This window comes from Balearica regulorum, chromosome 2 (assembly GCF_011004875.1).
Source record: "Balearica regulorum gibbericeps isolate bBalReg1 chromosome 2, bBalReg1.pri, whole genome shotgun sequence".
Lineage (NCBI taxonomy): Eukaryota > Metazoa > Chordata > Aves > Gruiformes > Gruidae > Balearica > Balearica regulorum.
This window is the reverse complement of record NC_046185.1, coordinates 113,966,519-113,985,852: the sequence shown is the minus strand read 5'-3', so window position 1 is coordinate 113,985,852 and position 19,334 is coordinate 113,966,519. Positions and strand designations below refer to the sequence as shown.

The window sequence follows — 19,334 nt, the reverse complement described above, 5'->3', positions numbered from 1 at the left end:
GCGCGTATAGCCAGTGACATAAATATCCGGAGCTGTTGCCAACCAGTGGTTCCCAAAGTGATGCCAGCCGCTCGCTGAACCACCACAGAAGCAAGGTAAGTGCTGTGTAACTGCCTTCAGAGCTGTGCTGGGCAATAAAACTGGAAATTGCCAGTTCTGTGAGGACACGGAGGTAGATGAAGGGAAAGCTGTCTGACAGCTGGCAACCGTTCCTAAGTCCAAAACTTAAGAACATGAAACATGAAACTTCCAGAATCAATAACTCTGGTACCTCCACCCAAAGCCGGTAAGTGGTAAAAGACGAAAGATATGTTTGATACTGACTCCTTTAGATGGAAAGGTCCCCTGAAGTGAGGCTACTTGCCCACTTAGCCTCACCTAAAACCAGGGTAAGAAATGGCAGAAAGAAGACAACAAACACCTCGTAGTGGTGGCAGTGCTACAAAAAGCATTTTCATGGTCGGCAGGACTACAGCTCATCCATCTCCCCTGAAACTACTCTTTCTTTTTCAAGGTCCAGCGCGACGTTCAGCTGACTTACCAGGCTCGGGTTCCTCAACAAACCACCTTACATTGCCAGGTCAGTTGGTGCCACCTCACTTTATTTGCTTATATGTGCAGCTTTTGAAATAGGTGCTCACAGTGCCTGCTGTTTGGGAGATGGACATAAACAGATGACTTTTTCTCCAGGTATGGCATGACTTTTGCACGTCATGTTAAAAAATTTAAACCCATTCACTGGGGTTTAACAAAAGAACTCTTGTTTTTAATGGTCTTTACCACATTTCAGTTTTTTTAAACAAATACCTTATGTTTTGTTGCTTGCAGTGCAGCTTCACAGACTATTTTAATTCAATCGATGAATTAATTTGGGCCTTTATCTCATGTACATAGATGCTGAAGGGAAAAAATAAGGCTGTTTTGTGGACCCAAGCATAGCTTTTTTGGTGCCCTTCCCATCTACCAAAATCTGCTGTCATTTATCATTTCACCATGATAACCATTTTCTTAATCCCTTCATCTTTGTCCCACACAACTGTGAGAAGAAAGGGAGGGTAATATGAAGCAGTTGCACAAAATAATGGCTTAGTGTGAACAAGGCACTGTCTTGCATGTGCATATGCAAGGGCATTCATATATGTATAATTCACAGTAAGCGAAAGAAAGAGTAAGTCTGCAGGAAAAGAACAAGAAATCACCAACAAAAAAATCCCGAACTTCAAGCAAAGTACTTGAAAAGTTTTACTACAGATATTTTGATCAGTGGCCGCTGTGCCAGCAGATGAGGTATGGTGTGGCTCTATATATAGATGCCAATGAGCAGTAGCATGTTTCTGTGCTTTTTCAGTTGCCAAGCTGTTCATGATGTGGTGCTCTTTCGCAGCCACCACCTTAGCAGATTGTTTCCCCAGGCACAGCTGGGATGTAAGTAAGGAAAAGAATGAGCAGGAATGTGAGAGAGCTCAAAACACTGTATTCCCTTAGTAAAACAATGTGCTCCATGGACTACTGTCCTGCTCGAGAACAAGAACAATCACTGAAAGTAAAATTTCAACCTCTGAGCAGCATGAGGACTCCCAGATATCTAACCCAAGACATTTTTTTAGATAGAAAGCATGGAAGAGGAAATATCATAAATACATTCTCTTAACTTCCGGAGTTTCTCATCATTGGCAGTGACAATAAGTATTACCTTTATATATTTACTATTTCTCATAGGGTCTCAGCAGTTAAATTCTTGTAGTTCTATTCATAGAGGAGGCTACTGCTTTGGATGTTTTCACCCAGGATTTTCTTGCAGGTGGAATTTAGAGATCTTGCTCTTTGGAGAGACTTTGGAGGTCTTGCTTTTTGGAGAAAAAAAGTATAGTTTTGTTTTAAGGAAAAATTGTGGAATGAAACATTCATGTCACACTACAGCCATAACTCTCATCTAATGTAAACAGATCTAATTTCAAAACTAGCTCACTTTTTATACATTTTGGCATGTCTGCATTCATCCCTTGTTTATTTTTAACAAGCAATGTTTACGGAGGGTTTTTCATCCATTTCTCCAATGCTATACCACTTTTAACCCATCTATCCGTTAATGAGTACCTGCAAACAACAAATCCCCCATCCCTTCTTATGTGTGATCCTTGTTCTGAGCCTGCAGACCGCCATCGTAATAAGAAGGTAGAGAATATAAATGCAGAAGAGAGAGTTTTGGCATAAGCTACCAGGTACAGTCCCTTTATTATTGCTGACTTGCTAAATGATCTTGCTCAAATCTTTCTTGTGTGCCCCAGATTCCTCATCTGTTTGGGAATAACATTTACCCCTCTTTAAAACTATCCGATCTAGGGATCTGTTAACTGTTACACTTAGAAAAACAGCAGTAGGGAGGATCCACCTTCAAGAGAGTGATCAACCTAATGGTGTCCCCTTTTTGCAAAAAGACGCTGGATTTGTTGCCAGTCCAGCCTTACTTCCAGAAGTGATACTCATTGTGACGATGTCATGTTGAATTGTAGGAAGGTGCCTTCTGTCTGGCACTGAGGGAAACGACTAGCTGTGTTTTGACTCATCATTAGACACCTCAGTGTAGGTTTCAGCACCAATTGTTTCAGGGACCCAGTGGGTTTTCTATATTTGGCTGTTTAATGCTGGTACCTTCTTCATTCCCATGCCCTGTCACCATGGCTTGCACAGCAAAGTGTTTACTCTGGTACGGTTTGCGAATCAGCCCTTCCCTTGCAGCTATTTACAGTATGTGATGGGGAATAGATAATACTGCAATATTTTCCATGTATAGAGTCCAGCAACACATTTTGTTTACAGCCATTATGGTGGTGTTTCTTTATGCTCTATATAGATCATGTTTGGGGGGGGGGGGGGGGCTTTTGCTGGAAGCAGCCACAAATTAATGTGTAGTTAAGAAAGTATGCTGTAAACACACACTATTTTCTTATTGAGCAAATGTTATTGTCTGTTATTTTTTCTGCAAATCACATACAGCATCTTGAATAAAAAGGGGAAGCTTTACTGGGGTGGGTTTAGTCTCACTTCTGAAGGAGTGAGGCGGATGAGAACAGGCATGTGCGTGTGTCATACCGTTCGTCTCTTTGCTGGCAGGCTGGTCGGTCCACCTCATTGCCACCTTCTGATTTGTGCCTTGTGAATTCAAAGTGCACCAGAAGAAGAAATACCCAAGAGATCGCAAAGCTGGGGGAGATTTACGAGGTTAGGTGGCTGTGTGCATGAGAGTGCCCTGGCAGTGCTCCCACTTGGGCTTGACCATTGGTGAAACCAGAGTCCGTCGGCAGCTCAGCCACATCTCTCAGTGAGGCAGGCAGACCAGCTGCTGCAGGCACCATGGCTGCATCCTAAAACGACTCTTTTTTCTCAGTGCAATGAGGAAGAACCACCCATTTCTTAAAGGACAATATACTTGATGTGGCAATGAAGCACAGTAGAGGCATTGATGTAAACATGTGTTACTGAAAAACACTGAGTGATCACATTTTTCTTTGCATAACTTGGAAACATTTGGGCCCCCTTCTGTGAGGGCTCTGGGGGTGCTCATAGACCTCAATGGCTGGGACGGGCATCCCCTAAAACCCCCACCTGCACCGTCTCCTACCAAGAGACCCAGGAACGTATATCAGCTCAGCCTGGGGCCTTCAATGACTGCCTGAGCCATCTTGTAGGTGTGCCCGTCTCTGCCCCTGTCTCCTGGATGGGCCTGGGACCTGCACTGCAGAGAGCCCCTGTCCTGGATGGAGCCCTCACACCTAGGTCACAGCTTTTCAGGCACAACATAGCATCACCTCTTAATCTTCTCTCTTGTATTGTATTCTCTTGTCTTTTCTCCCTCTCCTCTTCCCTTCCCTTCCGATCCCATCACTTTACCTGTCTTTTCTCTTCTCCCTCTCACCTTCCCTTCCCTTCCCTTCCCTTCCCTTCCCTTCCCTTCCCTTCCCTTCCCTTCCCTTCCCTTCCCTTCCCTTCCCTTCCCTTCCCTTCCCTTCCCTTCCCTTCCCTTCCCTTCCCTTCCCTTCCCTTGTTTATTCAACGTGCTCCCCATGAGTCGTAGCGATGAGACAGTTATTTGCCTGAAATGGCAGGGGCTTTTCAGCTCCAAAAACACTTTCAAGGACACATCACACAAAGGTTGCAAGTGGAAACAGGATTTTATTTTATTTTCCTGAATCTTTTCAGAGCCACTGCTGACGAGCATAAAGACAATGTGCATGTGTGGCCTGGAGCAGGCTGACGTCTTCTTCCGTTTAGAAAAAACATCCCTTGCAGTCTGGCAAAGGCAAGGGACAGAGCTGCAGAAAGCAGCATCAGCAATGCAGGCCAAGCAGTCCCTGTTTCCTGAAGAGAGCGAGCGTGACGAATGAGGATCAGGACCGACCACACACAAAAGAAGAAGAAGTAGACGAAGCAGAAGAAGAGAGGTGGTGTGTGGTACCGTGGGATATTTTGCACACATTGGTGCCTAGCGATGACAAAAGCATACTTTTGGCTTTCCAAAGCTTGCTGCGCTGTGCTTCTCGGCCAGCGATGCGTGAAAAGCGCGCTTGCGCCTGCCCTGCGCTTGGATTGCCCGCAGGGAGAGCTGCCAAGTGGCAGCTGCTGGTGGTGGTGCAGCAAGGCTGGAGCCCTTCCAAAAAGGCAGGCTGTTCTGCAGCAGCAAGAACCCCTGGGGAAAGGGAGCCAAGGGAAGAGCAGAGCTTGCTCCCGCTAGGAAGCTGCACCGGACAAGAGAGCCCGAGAGAGCCAGGAGTCAAGAGAGTGGCACCTTGGAGGTGCAAGAGCAGGAGGCAAGACCCTAGCCGAAAGGGGCCAGAGGAGCCCCGCTGAGGGGCTGTGCTCAGTGCTACAGAGGACAAGAAGCAAGCCCCGGGGGCCTCCGTTGGGGCCCGCCCTGGGGTTCTAGCAAGCTTCCTCCCCCCGGATGCGGGGCACGAGGGCCACCTTCGTGGAGCATGAGCAGCAGGCACCTGGCCAAAATGGCCCAAAGCAGGCCTGGCAAGGGGCCGGTGCTCAAAGCCACAGAGGAAGGCAAAAAACCCCCGGGGACACTTGCTCGCCCACCGGGGGGAAAAAAAAGCCTTCCTCCCCCCAGCTGCAGGGCACGAGAGGCCATCTTCGTGGTGCATGAGCAGCAGGCAGTGACCGAGCCAAAATGGAGGGGAGGAGCCCTGACAAGTGGTCGTGCTCAGTGCTGCAGAGGAAGGCAAAAAACCCCCGGGGACCAGTGCCAATCTGCCCCGGGGGAAAATTCCTTCCTGACCCCAGCGGCGCTGGCGATCGGCTATTCCCTGAGCACGTGAGCAAGACCGGCCTCCTCCTCCTCCTCCCACAGGCAGGCTGGTCACGCCTCCCAGGAGAGAGATGCCCAAGCCCTGGTCTCCCTCAGCCTGGAGCCATCTCAGGGGCTTCCCAGAGTGGCCAAGAGCCCCCGGCCTGCTCGACCTTGGGGGCAAGGTGTCCAGTGGGACACCAGCGGGTGCTCCAAAGCACCGGGACCCCTTGCAACCTCTCTGCATCCTCCCCTTTCTTACGGCTGCTGCCCCTGGCTCCACGGGGGATGAGGACGGCGAGCTCTGCAGTGGGTCTCAAGAAGGCATTCCCTTGCTCTGGCCACGGCTATCCAGCGGAAAAGGCCTGATAGCCCCGGGCACCTCCAGGGGTTGGTGATGGTTCTCGTTTCCTGAGGGGCTTGCGTCTGTTCCCCCAAGGCTGCAGCAGGATTTCCCTCCCTCCTTCCATCAGATGGGCTTTGAAGGTGGCCCCGCCAGGAGCTGTCCTTGCAGCAGAGAATCTCCATCCCGCAGGCTCGTCCAGCTTCCGTTCTTCCTCCCTCAGCCTCTGCCGAGGAAGTCCACCGGCTCCTCCAGAACTTTCGCATGGCTTTGAGCTGCCCGTGGGCGAGCTCTGGCAGCGGCACACGGGAGGATGCCCCTTTTATCCTGCCCCGGGGCATTGTGACTGCTGCGTTGCCGGGCGCTGCCACTGTGACATGGGGGTGCTGAGGCCCCCCATGCGCAGCCCCGCCCACCGCAGCCCCGCCCTCCGCCCCTCCGCCCAGCATCCTTTGGAGGAAGGAAAGAAGGAAGGCAGGCAGGCAGGAAGGCAGGCAGGCAGGCAGGCAGGAAGGAAGGCAGGCAGGCCGGCCTTTGGGGTGCTGGCCCCGAGGCGGTCCCCATGCCCAGGAGGCCCAGGGGGCTGTCCCTGCCCTTGGTGGCCTTGCCCCGGGCACAGCTGCTGGGCATTCCTGGCAATTCATCTGTGCCTGCAGGCTATGTCAATAAAGAAGGGCCTTTGTACCACAGGCATTCACTTGGTCGTGGTGATGCTAGAGCTTAGAGAAAGGGCTTTGGTTCCCTCTGCATGACCTCTGCAGAGACACAGAGGGCGTGCATGATGTCCTCAGCATTCCTTACTAATGCGCCAAGGGACTTGTGCTACTACACTCTTTACGGTGAGGTCTTCTTCTGGGAAAGAAGTCCTGAATTGCTTTGTCTTCTTGACCATATTTTCCCTCGCGCTTCAAGAGCTCTTTTCCTCCTTTGGCCTTCATCCTTGATACCTTTCTTGAAAGCCCTCTCAGCCTTTGTCTTGCTCCTTCCAGTCGTCGTCTTCTCCTGGAGGCCTGCCATGCCGCTCATCAACTGCTTAGTCTTTGTCTGCCTTTGTCCCAGAATTGGGGAATTTGTCTTTCTCGAACCCGAGGAATGCGAAACGGCCGTAGTGGTACGGGTACAGGAGTGCTCAGCAGGGCTTTGCACACTGCTTGCCTTTCTTGCCTGACACACCGGAATGCATTTGCCTGGATCACACTGGTGGTGGCTCCTCGTGCCCCCGTGACCTACTCATGCCTCCAGGAACACTGGCCTACTCCAAGGTTTCCAAAGGGGAGCAGAAACTCATGGCGCGCCACCTGACGTCGTGTTAGCTCTTTCTACCCTGCAGTTCTTCACGCAGGGGTGACTGATGTCGGGGACATGTCTTCTGTCAGAGCTTCAGCTGGTCGGGAGGATGGGGGCCGTAGAAGCATAGCATGAGACAGAGCCTTTTCTGCCTCAGGGATGCCATGGAATCCAGAAGATGATGTGGACAAGGAAACCTACCTTTCTCGGGCGATGCTTTTCTGCAATCCAAATTCAAAAGACCTGACCACGAACCTCACCTCTTTCCTACAGCTGATGACAGCCAAGCATAAAGGGCGGAGCCCGAGAGATGTGTTAGCCCAGCGGTAGCCTGCTGGAGTCCAGCTCCAGGCAGTCGCGGCCAGCAGATCCAGCCCCGCACCGGCCCGCAGAGCACCAGACGGGCTGCCTGGGTGGGCTCCGAACACGAACCTGGTGCTGTCAGTCCCGTCGCTTCCAAAGTGGCTGTCTGCCTCCTAGGGAAGCAAAGAGCCCCAGCCGGCACGCAGCCAGCTTCCGTTGTGCAGGTTTCCTTGGCAAAAGTGCCAAAGCAGCCCAGGCGCTGCAAAAGCTACAGGAGAGGCAACCCTGGCGGGTCAGTGCGACGCAGTCGGTGGCACTGCTGTCTGCGGGGATCTGCTTTAGTCTCCAGGAGTGTGACTGACGGTTGCTGACGATTTTTGAAATGGCCTGTGCAGGCGTTTAGTGAAGAGGAAGGTTGTTGCTGGGAAGGCTGATAGGGGTGAGGAGGTGGCTGGCCAGGTGGCCATCCGACACTAAAAGGCAACAGCCTCTCTTTACGAGGCCCTAAGCGCCCGTACGATAGCTGCCCAGGAGGACTGAAGCCTTTGCTTTTTAGATGCCCGCCTGACTCCACCTGAGAATGTCGGTGTGATAACATTACTGATGACGCCATTCAGGTAGAAAGGAACTTGGTTTTTTTTCTTTAATAAATGAAAGAAATTTTGAAAAACAATCTCTGAGCAGACACATGGTCATTAGTTTGCAAAACTGGGGCAATGCGTGCAGAAAGCTAAAAAAGCCAACCTGCTGAAACACAAGAGCCTGGGAACAACCGTACTCCATCAGAGAGAAGGTCCATCTGGCCCAAGACTCTGTCTCCAGCGTGGCCAACCATCGATGTCTACAGGAGAGCATCTGAGGTGTGCTCATCTCTGACCCCATCTCCTGGATGGGCCTGGGACCTGCACTGCAGAGAGCCCCTCTCCTGGATGGAACCCTCACACCTAGGTCACAGCTTTTCAGGCACAACATAGCATCACCTCTTCCCTTCCCTTCCCTTCCCTTCCCTTCCCTTCCCTTCCCTTCCCTTCCCTTCCCTTCCCTTCCCTTCCCTTCCCTTGTTTATTCAACGTGCTCCCCATGAGTCGTAGCGATGAGACAGTTATTTGCCTGAAATGGCAGGGGCTTTTCAGCTCCAAAAACACTTTCAAGGACACATCACACAAAGGTTGCAAGTGGAAACAGGATTTTATTTTATTTTCCTGAATCTTTTCAGAGCCACTGCTGACGAGCATAAAGACAATGTGCATGTGTGGCCTGGAGCAGGCTGACGTCTTCTTCCGTTTAGAAAAAACATCCCTTGCAGTCTGGCAAAGGCAAGGGACAGAGCTGCAGAAAGCAGCATCAGCAATGCAGGCCAAGCAGTCCCTGTTTCCTGAAGAGAGCGAGCGTGACGAATGAGGATCAGGACCGACCACACACAAAAGAAGAAGAAGTAGACGAAGCAGAAGAAGAGAGGTGGTGTGTGGTACCGTGGGATATTTTGCACACATTGGTGCCTAGCGATGACAAAAGCATACTTTTGGCTTTCCAAAGCTTGCTGCGCTGTGCTTCTCGGCCAGCGATGCGTGAAAAGCGCGCTTGCGCCTGCCCTGCGCTTGGATTGCCCGCAGGGAGAGCTGCCAAGTGGCAGCTGCTGCTGGTGGTGCAGCAAGGCTGGAGCCCTTCCAAAAAGGCAGGCTGTTCTGCAGCAGCAAGAACCCCTGGGGAAAGGGAGCCAAGGGAAGAGCAGAGCTTGCTCCCGCTAGGAAGCTGCACCGGACAAGAGAGCCCGAGAGAGCCAGGAGTCAAGAGAGTGGCACCTTGGAGGTGCAAGAGCAGGAGGCAAGACCCTAGCCGAAAGGGGCCAGAGGAGCCCCGCTGAGGGGCTGTGCTCAGTGCTACAGAGGACAAGAAGCAAGCCCCGGGGGCCTCCGTTGGGGCCCGCCCTGGGGGTCTAGAAAGCTTCCTCCCCCCGGATGCGGGGCACGAGGGCCACCTTCGTGGAGCATGAGCAGCAGGCACCTGGCCAAAATGGCCCAAAGCAGGCCTGGCAAGGGGCCGGTGCTCAAAGCCACAGAGGAAGGCAAAAAACCCCCGGGGACACTTGCTAGCCCACCGGGGGGAAAAAAAAGCCTTCCTCCCCCCAGCTGCAGGGCACGAGAGGCCATCTTCGTGGTGCATGAGCAGCAGGCAGTGACCGAGCCAAAATGGAGGGGAGGAGCCCTGACAAGTGGTCGTGCTCAGTGCTGCAGAGGAAGGCAAAAAACCCCCGGGGACCAGTGCCAATCTGCCCCGGGGGAAAATTCCTTCCTGACCCCAGCGGCGCTGGCGATCGGCTATTCCCTGAGCACGTGAGCAAGACCGGCCTCCTCCTCCTCCTCCCACAGGCAGGCTGGTCACGCCTCCCAGGAGAGAGATGCCCAAGCCCTGGTCTCCCTCAGCCTGGAGCCATCTCAGGGGCTTCCCAGAGTGGCCAAGAGCCCCCGGCCTGCTCGACCTTGGGGGCAAGGTGTCCAGTGGGACACCAGCGGGTGCTCCAAAGCACCGGGACCCCTTGCAACCTCTCTGCATCCTCCCCTTTCTTACGGCTGCTGCCCCTGGCTCCACGGGGGATGAGGACGGCGAGCTCTGCAGTGGGTCTCAAGAAGGCATTCCCTTGCTCTGGCCACGGCTATCCAGCGGAAAAGGCCTGATAGCCCCGGGCACCTCCAGGGGTTGGTGATGGTTCTCGTTTCCTGAGGGGCTTGCGTCTGTTCCCCCAAGGCTGCAGCAGGATTTCCCTCCCTCCTTCCATCAGATGGGCTTTGAAGGTGGCCCCGCCAGGAGCTGTCCTTGCAGCAGAGAATCTCCATCCCGCAGGCTCGTCCAGCTTCCGTTCTTCCTCCCTCAGCCTCTGCCGAGGAAGTCCACCGGCTCCTCCAGAACTTTCGCATGGCTTTGAGCTGCCCGTGGGCGAGCTCTGGCAGCGGCACACGGGAGGATGCCCCTTTTATCCTGCCCCGGGGCATTGTGACTGCTGCGTTGCCGGGCGCTGCCACTGTGACATGGGGGTGCTGAGGCCCCCCATGCGCAGCCCCGCCCACCGCAGCCCCGCCCTCCGCCCCTCCGCCCAGCATCCTTTGGAGGAAGGAAAGAAGGAAGGCAGGCAGGCAGGAAGGCAGGCAGGCAGGCAGGCAGGAAGGAAGGCAGGCAGGCCGGCCTTTGGGGTGCTGGCCCCGAGGCGGTCCCCATGCCCAGGAGGCCCAGGGGGCTGTCCCTGCCCTTGGTGGCCTTGCCCCGGGCACAGCTGCTGGGCATTCCTGGCAATTCATCTGTGCCTGCAGGCTATGTCAATAAAGAAGGGCCTTTGTACCACAGGCATTCACTTGGTCGTGGTGATGCTAGAGCTTAGAGAAAGGGCTTTGGTTCCCTCTGCATGACCTCTGCAGAGACACAGAGGGCGTGCATGATGTCCTCAGCATTCCTTACTAATGCGCCAAGGGACTTGTGCTACTACACTCTTTACGGTGAGGTCTTCTTCTGGGAAAGAAGTCCTGAATTGCTTTGTCTTCTTGACCATATTTTCCCTCGCGCTTCAAGAGCTCTTTTCCTCCTTTGGCCTTCATCCTTGATACCTTTCTTGAAAGCCCTCTCAGCCTTTGTCTTGCTCCTTCCAGTCGTCGTCTTCTCCTGGAGGCCTGCCATGCCGCTCATCAACTGCTTAGTCTTTGTCTGCCTTTGTCCCAGAATTGGGGAATTTGTCTTTCTCGAACCCGAGGAATGCGAAACGGCCGTAGTGGTACGGGTACAGGAGTGCTCAGCAGGGCTTTGCACACTGCTTGCCTTTCTTGCCTGACACACCGGAATGCATTTGCCTGGATCACACTGGTGGTGGCTCCTCGTGCCCCCGTGACCTACTCATGCCTCCAGGAACACTGGCCTACTCCAAGGTTTCCAAAGGGGAGCAGAAACTCATGGCGCGCCACCTGACGTCGTGTTAGCTCTTTCTACCCTGCAGTTCTTCACGCAGGGGTGACTGATGTCGGGGACATGTCTTCTGTCAGAGCTTCAGCTGGTCGGGAGGATGGGGGCCGTAGAAGCATAGCATGAGACAGAGCCTTTTCTGCCTCAGGGATGCCATGGAATCCAGAAGATGATGTGGACAAGGAAACCTACCTTTCTCGGGCGATGCTTTTCTGCAATCCAAATTCAAAAGACCTGACCACGAACCTCACCTCTTTCCTACAGCTGATGACAGCCAAGCATAAAGGGCGGAGCCCGAGAGATGTGTTAGCCCAGCGGTAGCCTGCTGGAGTCCAGCTCCAGGCAGTCGCGGCCAGCAGATCCAGCCCCGCACCGGCCCGCAGAGCACCAGACGGGCTGCCTGGGTGGGCTCCGAACACGAACCTGGTGCTGTCAGTCCCGTCGCTTCCAAAGTGGCTGTCTGCCTCCTAGGGAAGCAAAGAGCCCCAGCCGGCACGCAGCCAGCTTCCGTTGTGCAGGTTTCCTTGGCAAAAGTGCCAAAGCAGCCCAGGCGCTGCAAAAGCTACAGGAGAGGCAACCCTGGCGGGTCAGTGCGACGCAGTCGGTGGCACTGCTGTCTGCGGGGATCTGCTTTAGTCTCCAGGAGTGTGACTGACGGTTGCTGACGATTTTTGAAATGGCCTGTGCAGGCGTTTAGTGAAGAGGAAGGTTGTTGCTGGGAAGGCTGATAGGGGTGAGGAGGTGGCTGGCCAGGTGGCCATCCGACACTAAAAGGCAACAGCCTCTCTTTACGAGGCCCTAAGCGCCCGTACGATAGCTGCCCAGGAGGACTGAAGCCTTTGCTTTTTAGATGCCCGCCTGACTCCACCTGAGAATGTCGGTGTGATAACATTACTGATGACGCCATTCAGGTAGAAAGGAACTTGGTTTTTTTTCTTTAATAAATGAAAGAAATTTTGAAAAACAATCTCTGAGCAGACACATGGTCATTAGTTTGCAAAACTGGGGCAATGCGTGCAGAAAGCTAAAAAAGCCAACCTGCTGAAACACAAGAGCCTGGGAACAACCGTACTCCATCAGAGAGAAGGTCCATCTGGCCCAAGACTCTGTCTCCAGCGTGGCCAACCATCGATGTCTACAGGAGAGCATCTGAGGTGTGCTCATCTCTGACCCCATCTCCTGGATGGGCCTGGGACCTGCACTGCAGAGAGCCCCTCTCCTGGATGGAACCCTCACACCTAGGTCACAGCTTTTCAGGCACAACATAGCATCACCTCTTCCCTTCCCTTCCCTTCCCTTCCCTTCCCTTCCCTTCCCTTCCCTTCCCTTCCCTTCCCTTCCCTTCCCTTCCCTTGTTTATTCAACGTGCTCCCCATGAGTCGTAGCGATGAGACAGTTATTTGCCTGAAATGGCAGGGGCTTTTCAGCTCCAAAAACACTTTCAAGGACACATCACACAAAGGTTGCAAGTGGAAACAGGATTTTATTTTATTTTCCTGAATCTTTTCAGAGCCACTGCTGACGAGCATAAAGACAATGTGCATGTGTGGCCTGGAGCAGGCTGACGTCTTCTTCCGTTTAGAAAAAACATCCCTTGCAGTCTGGCAAAGGCAAGGGACAGAGCTGCAGAAAGCAGCATCAGCAATGCAGGCCAAGCAGTCCCTGTTTCCTGAAGAGAGCGAGCGTGACGAATGAGGATCAGGACCGACCACACACAAAAGAAGAAGAAGTAGACGAAGCAGAAGAAGAGAGGTGGTGTGTGGTACCGTGGGATATTTTGCACACATTGGTGCCTAGCGATGACAAAAGCATACTTTTGGCTTTCCAAAGCTTGCTGCGCTGTGCTTCTCGGCCAGCGATGCGTGAAAAGCGCGCTTGCGCCTGCCCTGCGCTTGGATTGCCCGCAGGGAGAGCTGCCAAGTGGCAGCTGCTGCTGGTGGTGCAGCAAGGCTGGAGCCCTTCCAAAAAGGCAGGCTGTTCTGCAGCAGCAAGAACCCCTGGGGAAAGGGAGCCAAGGGAAGAGCAGAGCTTGCTCCCGCTAGGAAGCTGCACCGGACAAGAGAGCCCGAGAGAGCCAGGAGTCAAGAGAGTGGCACCTTGGAGGTGCAAGAGCAGGAGGCAAGACCCTAGCCGAAAGGGGCCAGAGGAGCCCCGCTGAGGGGCTGTGCTCAGTGCTACAGAGGACAAGAAGCAAGCCCCGGGGGCCTCCGTTGGGGCCCGCCCTGGGGGTCTAGAAAGCTTCCTCCCCCCGGATGCGGGGCACGAGGGCCACCTTCGTGGAGCATGAGCAGCAGGCACCTGGCCAAAATGGCCCAAAGCAGGCCTGGCAAGGGGCCGGTGCTCAAAGCCGCAGAGGAAGGCAAAAAACCCCCGGGGACACTTGCTAGCCCACCGGGGGGAAAAAAAAGCCTTCCTCCCCCCAGCTGCAGGGCACGAGAGGCCATCTTCGTGGTGCATGAGCAGCAGGCAGTGACCGAGCCAAAATGGAGGGGAGGAGCCCTGACAAGTGGTCGTGCTCAGTGCTGCAGAGGAAGGCAAAAAACCCCCGGGGACCAGTGCCAATCTGCCCCGGGGGAAAATTCCTTCCTGACCCCAGCGGCGCTGGCGATCGGCTATTCCCTGAGCACGTGAGCAAGACCGGCCTCCTCCTCCTCCTCCCACAGGCAGGCTGGTCACGTCTCCCAGGAGAGAGATGCCCAAGCCCTGGTCTCCCTCAGCCTGGAGCCATCTCAGGGGCTTCCCAGAGTGGCCAAGAGCCCCCGGCCTGCTCGACCTTGGGGGCAAGGTGTCCAGTGGGACACCAGCGGGTGCTCCAAAGCACCGGGACCCCTTGCAACCTCTCTGCATCCTCCCCTTTCTTACGGCTGCTGCCCCTGGCTCCACGGGGGATGAGGACGGCGAGCTCTGCAGTGGGTCTCAAGAAGGCATTCCCTTGCTCTGGCGACGGCTATCCAGCGGAAAAGGCCTGATAGCCCCGGGCACCTCCAGGGGTTGGTGATGGTTCTCGTTTCCTGAGGGGCTTGCGTCTGTTCCCCCAAGGCTGCAGCAGGATTTCCCTCCCTCCTTCCATCAGATGGGCTTTGAAGGTGGCCCCGCCAGGAGCTGTCCTTGCAGCAGAGAATCTCCATCCCGCAGGCTCGTCCAGCTTCCGTTCTTCCTCCCTCAGCCTCTGCCGAGGAAGTCCACCGGCTCCTCCAGAACTTTCGCATGGCTTTGAGCTGCCCGTGGGCGAGCTCTGGCAGCGGCACACGGGAGGATGCCCCTTTTATCCTGCCCCGGGGCATTGTGACTGCTGCGTTGCCGGGCGCTGCCACTGTGACATGGGGGTGCTGAGGCCCCCCATGCGCAGCCCCGCCCACCGCAGCCCCGCCCTCCGCCCCTCCGCCCAGCATCCTTTGGAGGAAGGAAAGAAGGAAGGCAGGCAGGCAGGAAGGCAGGCAGGCAGGCAGGCAGGAAGGAAGGCAGGCAGGCCGGCCTTTGGGGTGCTGGCCCCGAGGCGGTCCCCATGCCCAGGAGGCCCAGGGGGCTGTCCCTGCCCTTGGTGGCCTTGCCCCGGGCACAGCTGCTGGGCATTCCTGGCAATTCATCTGTGCCTGCAGGCTATGTCAATAAAGAAGGGCCTTTGTACCACAGGCATTCACTTGGTCGTGGTGATGCTAGAGCTTAGAGAAAGGGCTTTGGTTCCCTCTGCATGACCTCTGCAGAGACACAGAGGGCGTGCATGATGTCCTCAGCATTCCTTACTAATGCGCCAAGGGACTTGTGCTACTACACTCTTTACGGTGAGGTCTTCTTCTGGGAAAGAAGTCCTGAATTGCTTTGTCTTCTTGACCATATTTTCCCTCGCGCTTCAAGAGCTCTTTTCCTCCTTTGGCCTTCATCCTTGATACCTTTCTTGAAAGCCCTCTCAGCCTTTGTCTTGCTCCTTCCAGTCGTCGTCTTCTCCTGGAGGCCTGCCATGCCGCTCATCAACTGCTTAGTCTTTGTCTGCCTTTGTCCCAGAATTGGGGAATTTGTCTTTCTCGAACCCGAGGAATGCGAAACGGCCGTAGTGGTACGGGTACAGGAGTGCTCAGCAGGGCTTTGCACACTGCTTGCCTTTCTTGCCTGACACACCGGAATGCATTTGCCTGGATCACACTGGTGGTGGCTCCTCGTGCCCCCGTGACCTACTCATGCCTCCAGGAACACTGGCCTACTCCAAGGTTTCCAAAGGGGAGCAGAAACTCATGGCGCGCCACCTGACGTCGTGTTAGCTCTTTCTACCCTGCAGTTCTTCACGCAGGGGTGACTGATGTCGGGGACATGTCTTCTGTCAGAGCTTCAGCTGGTCGGGAGGATGGGGGCCGTAGAAGCATAGCATGAGACAGAGCCTTTTCTGCCTCAGGGATGCCATGGAATCCAGAAGATGATGTGGACAAGGAAACCTACCTTTCTCGGGCGATGCTTTTCTGCAATCCAAATTCAAAAGACCTGACCACGAACCTCACCTCTTTCCTACAGCTGATGACAGCCAAGCATAAAGGGCGGAGCCCGAGAGATGTGTTAGCCCAGCGGTAGCCTGCTGGAGTCCAGCTCCAGGCAGTCGCGGCCAGCAGATCCAGCCCCGCACCGGCCCGCAGAGCACCAGACGGGCTGCCTGGGTGGGCTCCGAACACGAACCTGGTGCTGTCAGTCCCGTCGCTTCCAAAGTGGCTGTCTGCCTCCTAGGGAAGCAAAGAGCCCCAGCCAGCACGCAGCCAGCTTCCGTTGTGCAGGTTTCCTTGGCGAAAGTGCCAAAGCAGCCCAGGCGCTGCAAAAGCTACAGGAGAGGCAACCCTGGCGGGTCAGTGCGACGCAGTCGGTGGCACTGCTGTCTGCGGGGATCTGCTTTAGTCTCCAGGAGTGTGACTGACGGTTGCTGACGATTTTTGAAATGGCCTGTGCAGGCGTTTAGTGAAGAGGAAGGTTGTTGCTGGGAAGGCTGATAGGGGTGAGGAGGTGGCTGGCCAGGTGGCCATCCGACACTAAAAGGCAACAGCCTCTCTTTACGAGGCCCTAAGCGCCCGTACGATAGCTGCCCAGGAGGACTGAAGCCTTTGCTTTTTAGATGCCCGCCTGACTCCACCTGAGAATGTCGGTGTGATAACATTACTGATGACGCCATTCAGGTAGAAAGGAACTTGGTTTTTTTTCTTTAATAAATGAAAGAAATTTTGAAAAACAATCTCTGAGCAGACACATGGTCATTAGTTTGCAAAACTGGGGCAATGCGTGCAGAAAGCTAAAAAAGCCAACCTGCTGAAACACAAGAGCCTGGGAACAACCGTACTCCATCAGAGAGAAGGTCCATCTGGCCCAAGACTCTGTCTCCAGCGTGGCCAACCATCGATGTCTACAGGAGAGCATCTGAGGTGTGCTCATCTCTGACCCCATCTCCTGGATGGGCCTGGGACCTGCACTGCAGAGAGCCCCTCTCCTGGATGGAACCCTCACACCTAGGTCACAGCTTTTCAGGCACAACATAGCATCACCTCTTCCCTTCCCTTCCCTTCCCTTCCCTTCCCTTCCCTTCCCTTCCCTTCCCTTCCCTTCCCTTCCCTTCCCTTCCCTTCCCTTGTTTATTCAACGTGCTCCCCATGAGTCGTAGCGATGAGACAGTTATTTGCCTGAAATGGCAGGGGCTTTTCAGCTCCAAAAACACTTTCAAGGACACATCACACAAAGGTTGCAAGTGGAAACAGGATTTTATTTTATTTTCCTGAATCTTTTCAGAGCCACTGCTGACGAGCATAAAGACAATGTGCATGTGTGGCCTGGAGCAGGCTGACGTCTTCTTCCGTTTAGAAAAAACATCCCTTGCAGTCTGGCAAAGGCAAGGGACAGAGCTGCAGAAAGCAGCATCAGCAATGCAGGCCAAGCAGTCCCTGTTTCCTGAAGAGAGCGAGCGTGACGAATGAGGATCAGGACCGACCACACACAAAAGAAGAAGAAGTAGACGAAGCAGAAGAAGAGAGGTGGTGTGTGGTACCGTGGGATATTTTGCACACATTGGTGCCTAGCGATGACAAAAGCATACTTTTGGCTTTCCAAAGCTTGCTGCGCTGTGCTTCTCGGCCAGCGATGCGTGAAAAGCGCGCTTGCGCCTGCCCTGCGCTTGGATTGCCCGCAGGGAGAGCTGCCAAGTGGCAGCTGCTGCTGGTGGTGCAGCAAGGCTGGAGCCCTTCCAAAAAGGCAGGCTGTTCTGCAGCAGCAAGAACCCCTGGGGAAAGGGAGCCAAGGGAAGAGCAGAGCTTGCTCCCGCTAGGAAGCTGCACCGGACAAGAGAGCCCGAGAGAGCCAGGAGTCAAGAGAGTGGCACCTTGGAGGTGCAAGAGCAGGAGGCAAGACCCTAGCCGAAAGGGGCCAGAGGAGCCCCGCTGAGGGGCTGTGCTCAGTGCTACAGAGGACAAGAAGCAAGCCCCGGGGGCCTCCGTTGGGGCCCGCCCTGGGGGTCTAGAAAGCTTCCTCCCCCCGGATGCGGGGCACGAGGGCCACCTTCGTGGAGCATGAGCAGCAGGCACCTGGCCAAAATGGCCCAAAGCAGGCCTGGCAAGGGGCCGGTGCTCAAAGCCGCGGAGGAAGGCAAAAAACCCCCGGGGACACTTGCTAGCCCACCGGGGGGAAAAAAAAGCCTTCCTCCCCCCAGCTGCAGGGCACGAGAGGCCATCTTCGTGGTGCATGAGCAGCAGGCAGTGACCGAGCCAAAATGGAGGGGAGGAGCCCTGACAAGTGGTCGTGCTCAGTGCTGCAGAGGAAGGCAAAAAACCCCCGGGGACCAGTGCCAATCTGCCCCGGGGGAAAATTCCTTCCTGACCCCAGCGGCGCTGGCGATCGGCTATTCCCTGAGCACGTGAGCAAGACCGGCCTCCTCCTCCTCCTCCCACAGGCAGGCTGGTCACGCCTCCCAGGAGAGAGATGCCCAAGCCCTGGTCTCCCTCAGCCTGGAGCCATCTCAGGGGCTTCCCAGAGTGGCCAAGAGCCCCCGGCCTGCTCGACCTTGGGGGCAAGGTGTCCAGTGGGACACCAGCGGGTGCTCCAAAGCACCGGGACCCCTTGCAACCTCTCTGCATCCTCCCCTTTCTTACGGCTGCTGCCCCTGGCTCCACGGGGGATGAGGACGGCGAGCTCTGCAGTGGGTCTCAAGAAGGCATTCCCTTGCTCTGGCCACGGCTATCCAGCGGAAAAGGCCTGATAGCCCCGGGCACCTCCAGGGGTTGGTGATGGTTCTCGTTTCCTGAGGGGCTTGCGTCTGTTCCCCCAAGGCTGCAGCAGGATTTCCCTCCCTCCTTCCATCAGATGGGCTTTGAAGGTGGCCCCGCCAGGAGCTGTCCTTGCAGCAGAGAATCTCCATCCCGCAGGCTCGTCCAGCTTCCGTTCTTCCTCCCTCAGCCTCTGCCGAGGAAGTCCACCGGCTCCTCCAGAACTTTCGCATGGCTTTGAGCTGCCCGTGGGCGAGCTCTGGCAGCGGCACACGGGAGGATGCCCCTTTTATCCTGCCCCGGGGCATTGTGACTGCTGCGTTGCCGGGCGCTGCCACTGTGACATGGGGGTGCTGAGGCCCCCCATGCGCAGCCCCGCCCACCGCAGCCCCGCCCTCCGCCCCTCCGCCCAGCATCCTTTGGAGGAAGGAAAGAAGGAAGGCAGGCAGGCAGGAAGGCAGGCAGGCAGGCAGGCAGGAAGGAAGGCAGGCAGGCCGGCCTTTGGGGTGCTGGCCCCGAGGCGGTCCCCATGCCCAGGAGGCCCAGGGGGCTGTCCCTGCCCTTGGTGGCCTTGCCCCGGGCACAGCTGCTGGGCATTCCTGGCAATTCATCTGTGCCTGCAGGCTATGTCAATAAAGAAGGGCCTTTGTACCACAGGCATTCACTTGGTCGTGGTGATGCTAGAGCTTAGAGAAAGGGCTTTGGTTCCCTCTGCATGACCTCTGCAGAGACACAGAGGGCGTGCATGATGTCCTCAGCATTCCTTACTAATGCGCCAAGGGACTTGTGCTACTACACTCTTTACGGTGAGGTCTTCTTCTGGGAAAGAAGTCCTGAATTGCTTTGTCTTCTTGACCATATTTTCCCTCGCGCTTCAAGAGCTCTTTTCCTCCTTTGGCCTTCATCCTTGATACCTTTCTTGAAAGCCCTCTCAGCCTTTGTCTTG

At 55.2% G+C, this 19,334-nt stretch overlaps 1 protein-coding gene across 7 annotated transcripts in view; it reads left to right on the top strand.

The window, feature by feature from the left end:
• PDE1C (phosphodiesterase 1C) overlaps nucleotides 1-19,334 on the top strand; it is a 406,330-nt gene that overhangs the window by 338,940 nt on the left and 48,056 nt on the right. For all 7 annotated transcript variants that reach the window (XM_075745401.1, XM_075745405.1, XM_075745406.1 and 4 more), the window contains one exon: nucleotides 515-580. In XM_075745401.1, coding sequence (XP_075601516.1) covers nucleotides 515-580 — 66 coding nt within the window. The remainder of the gene's footprint in view (nucleotides 1-514; nucleotides 581-19,334) is intronic.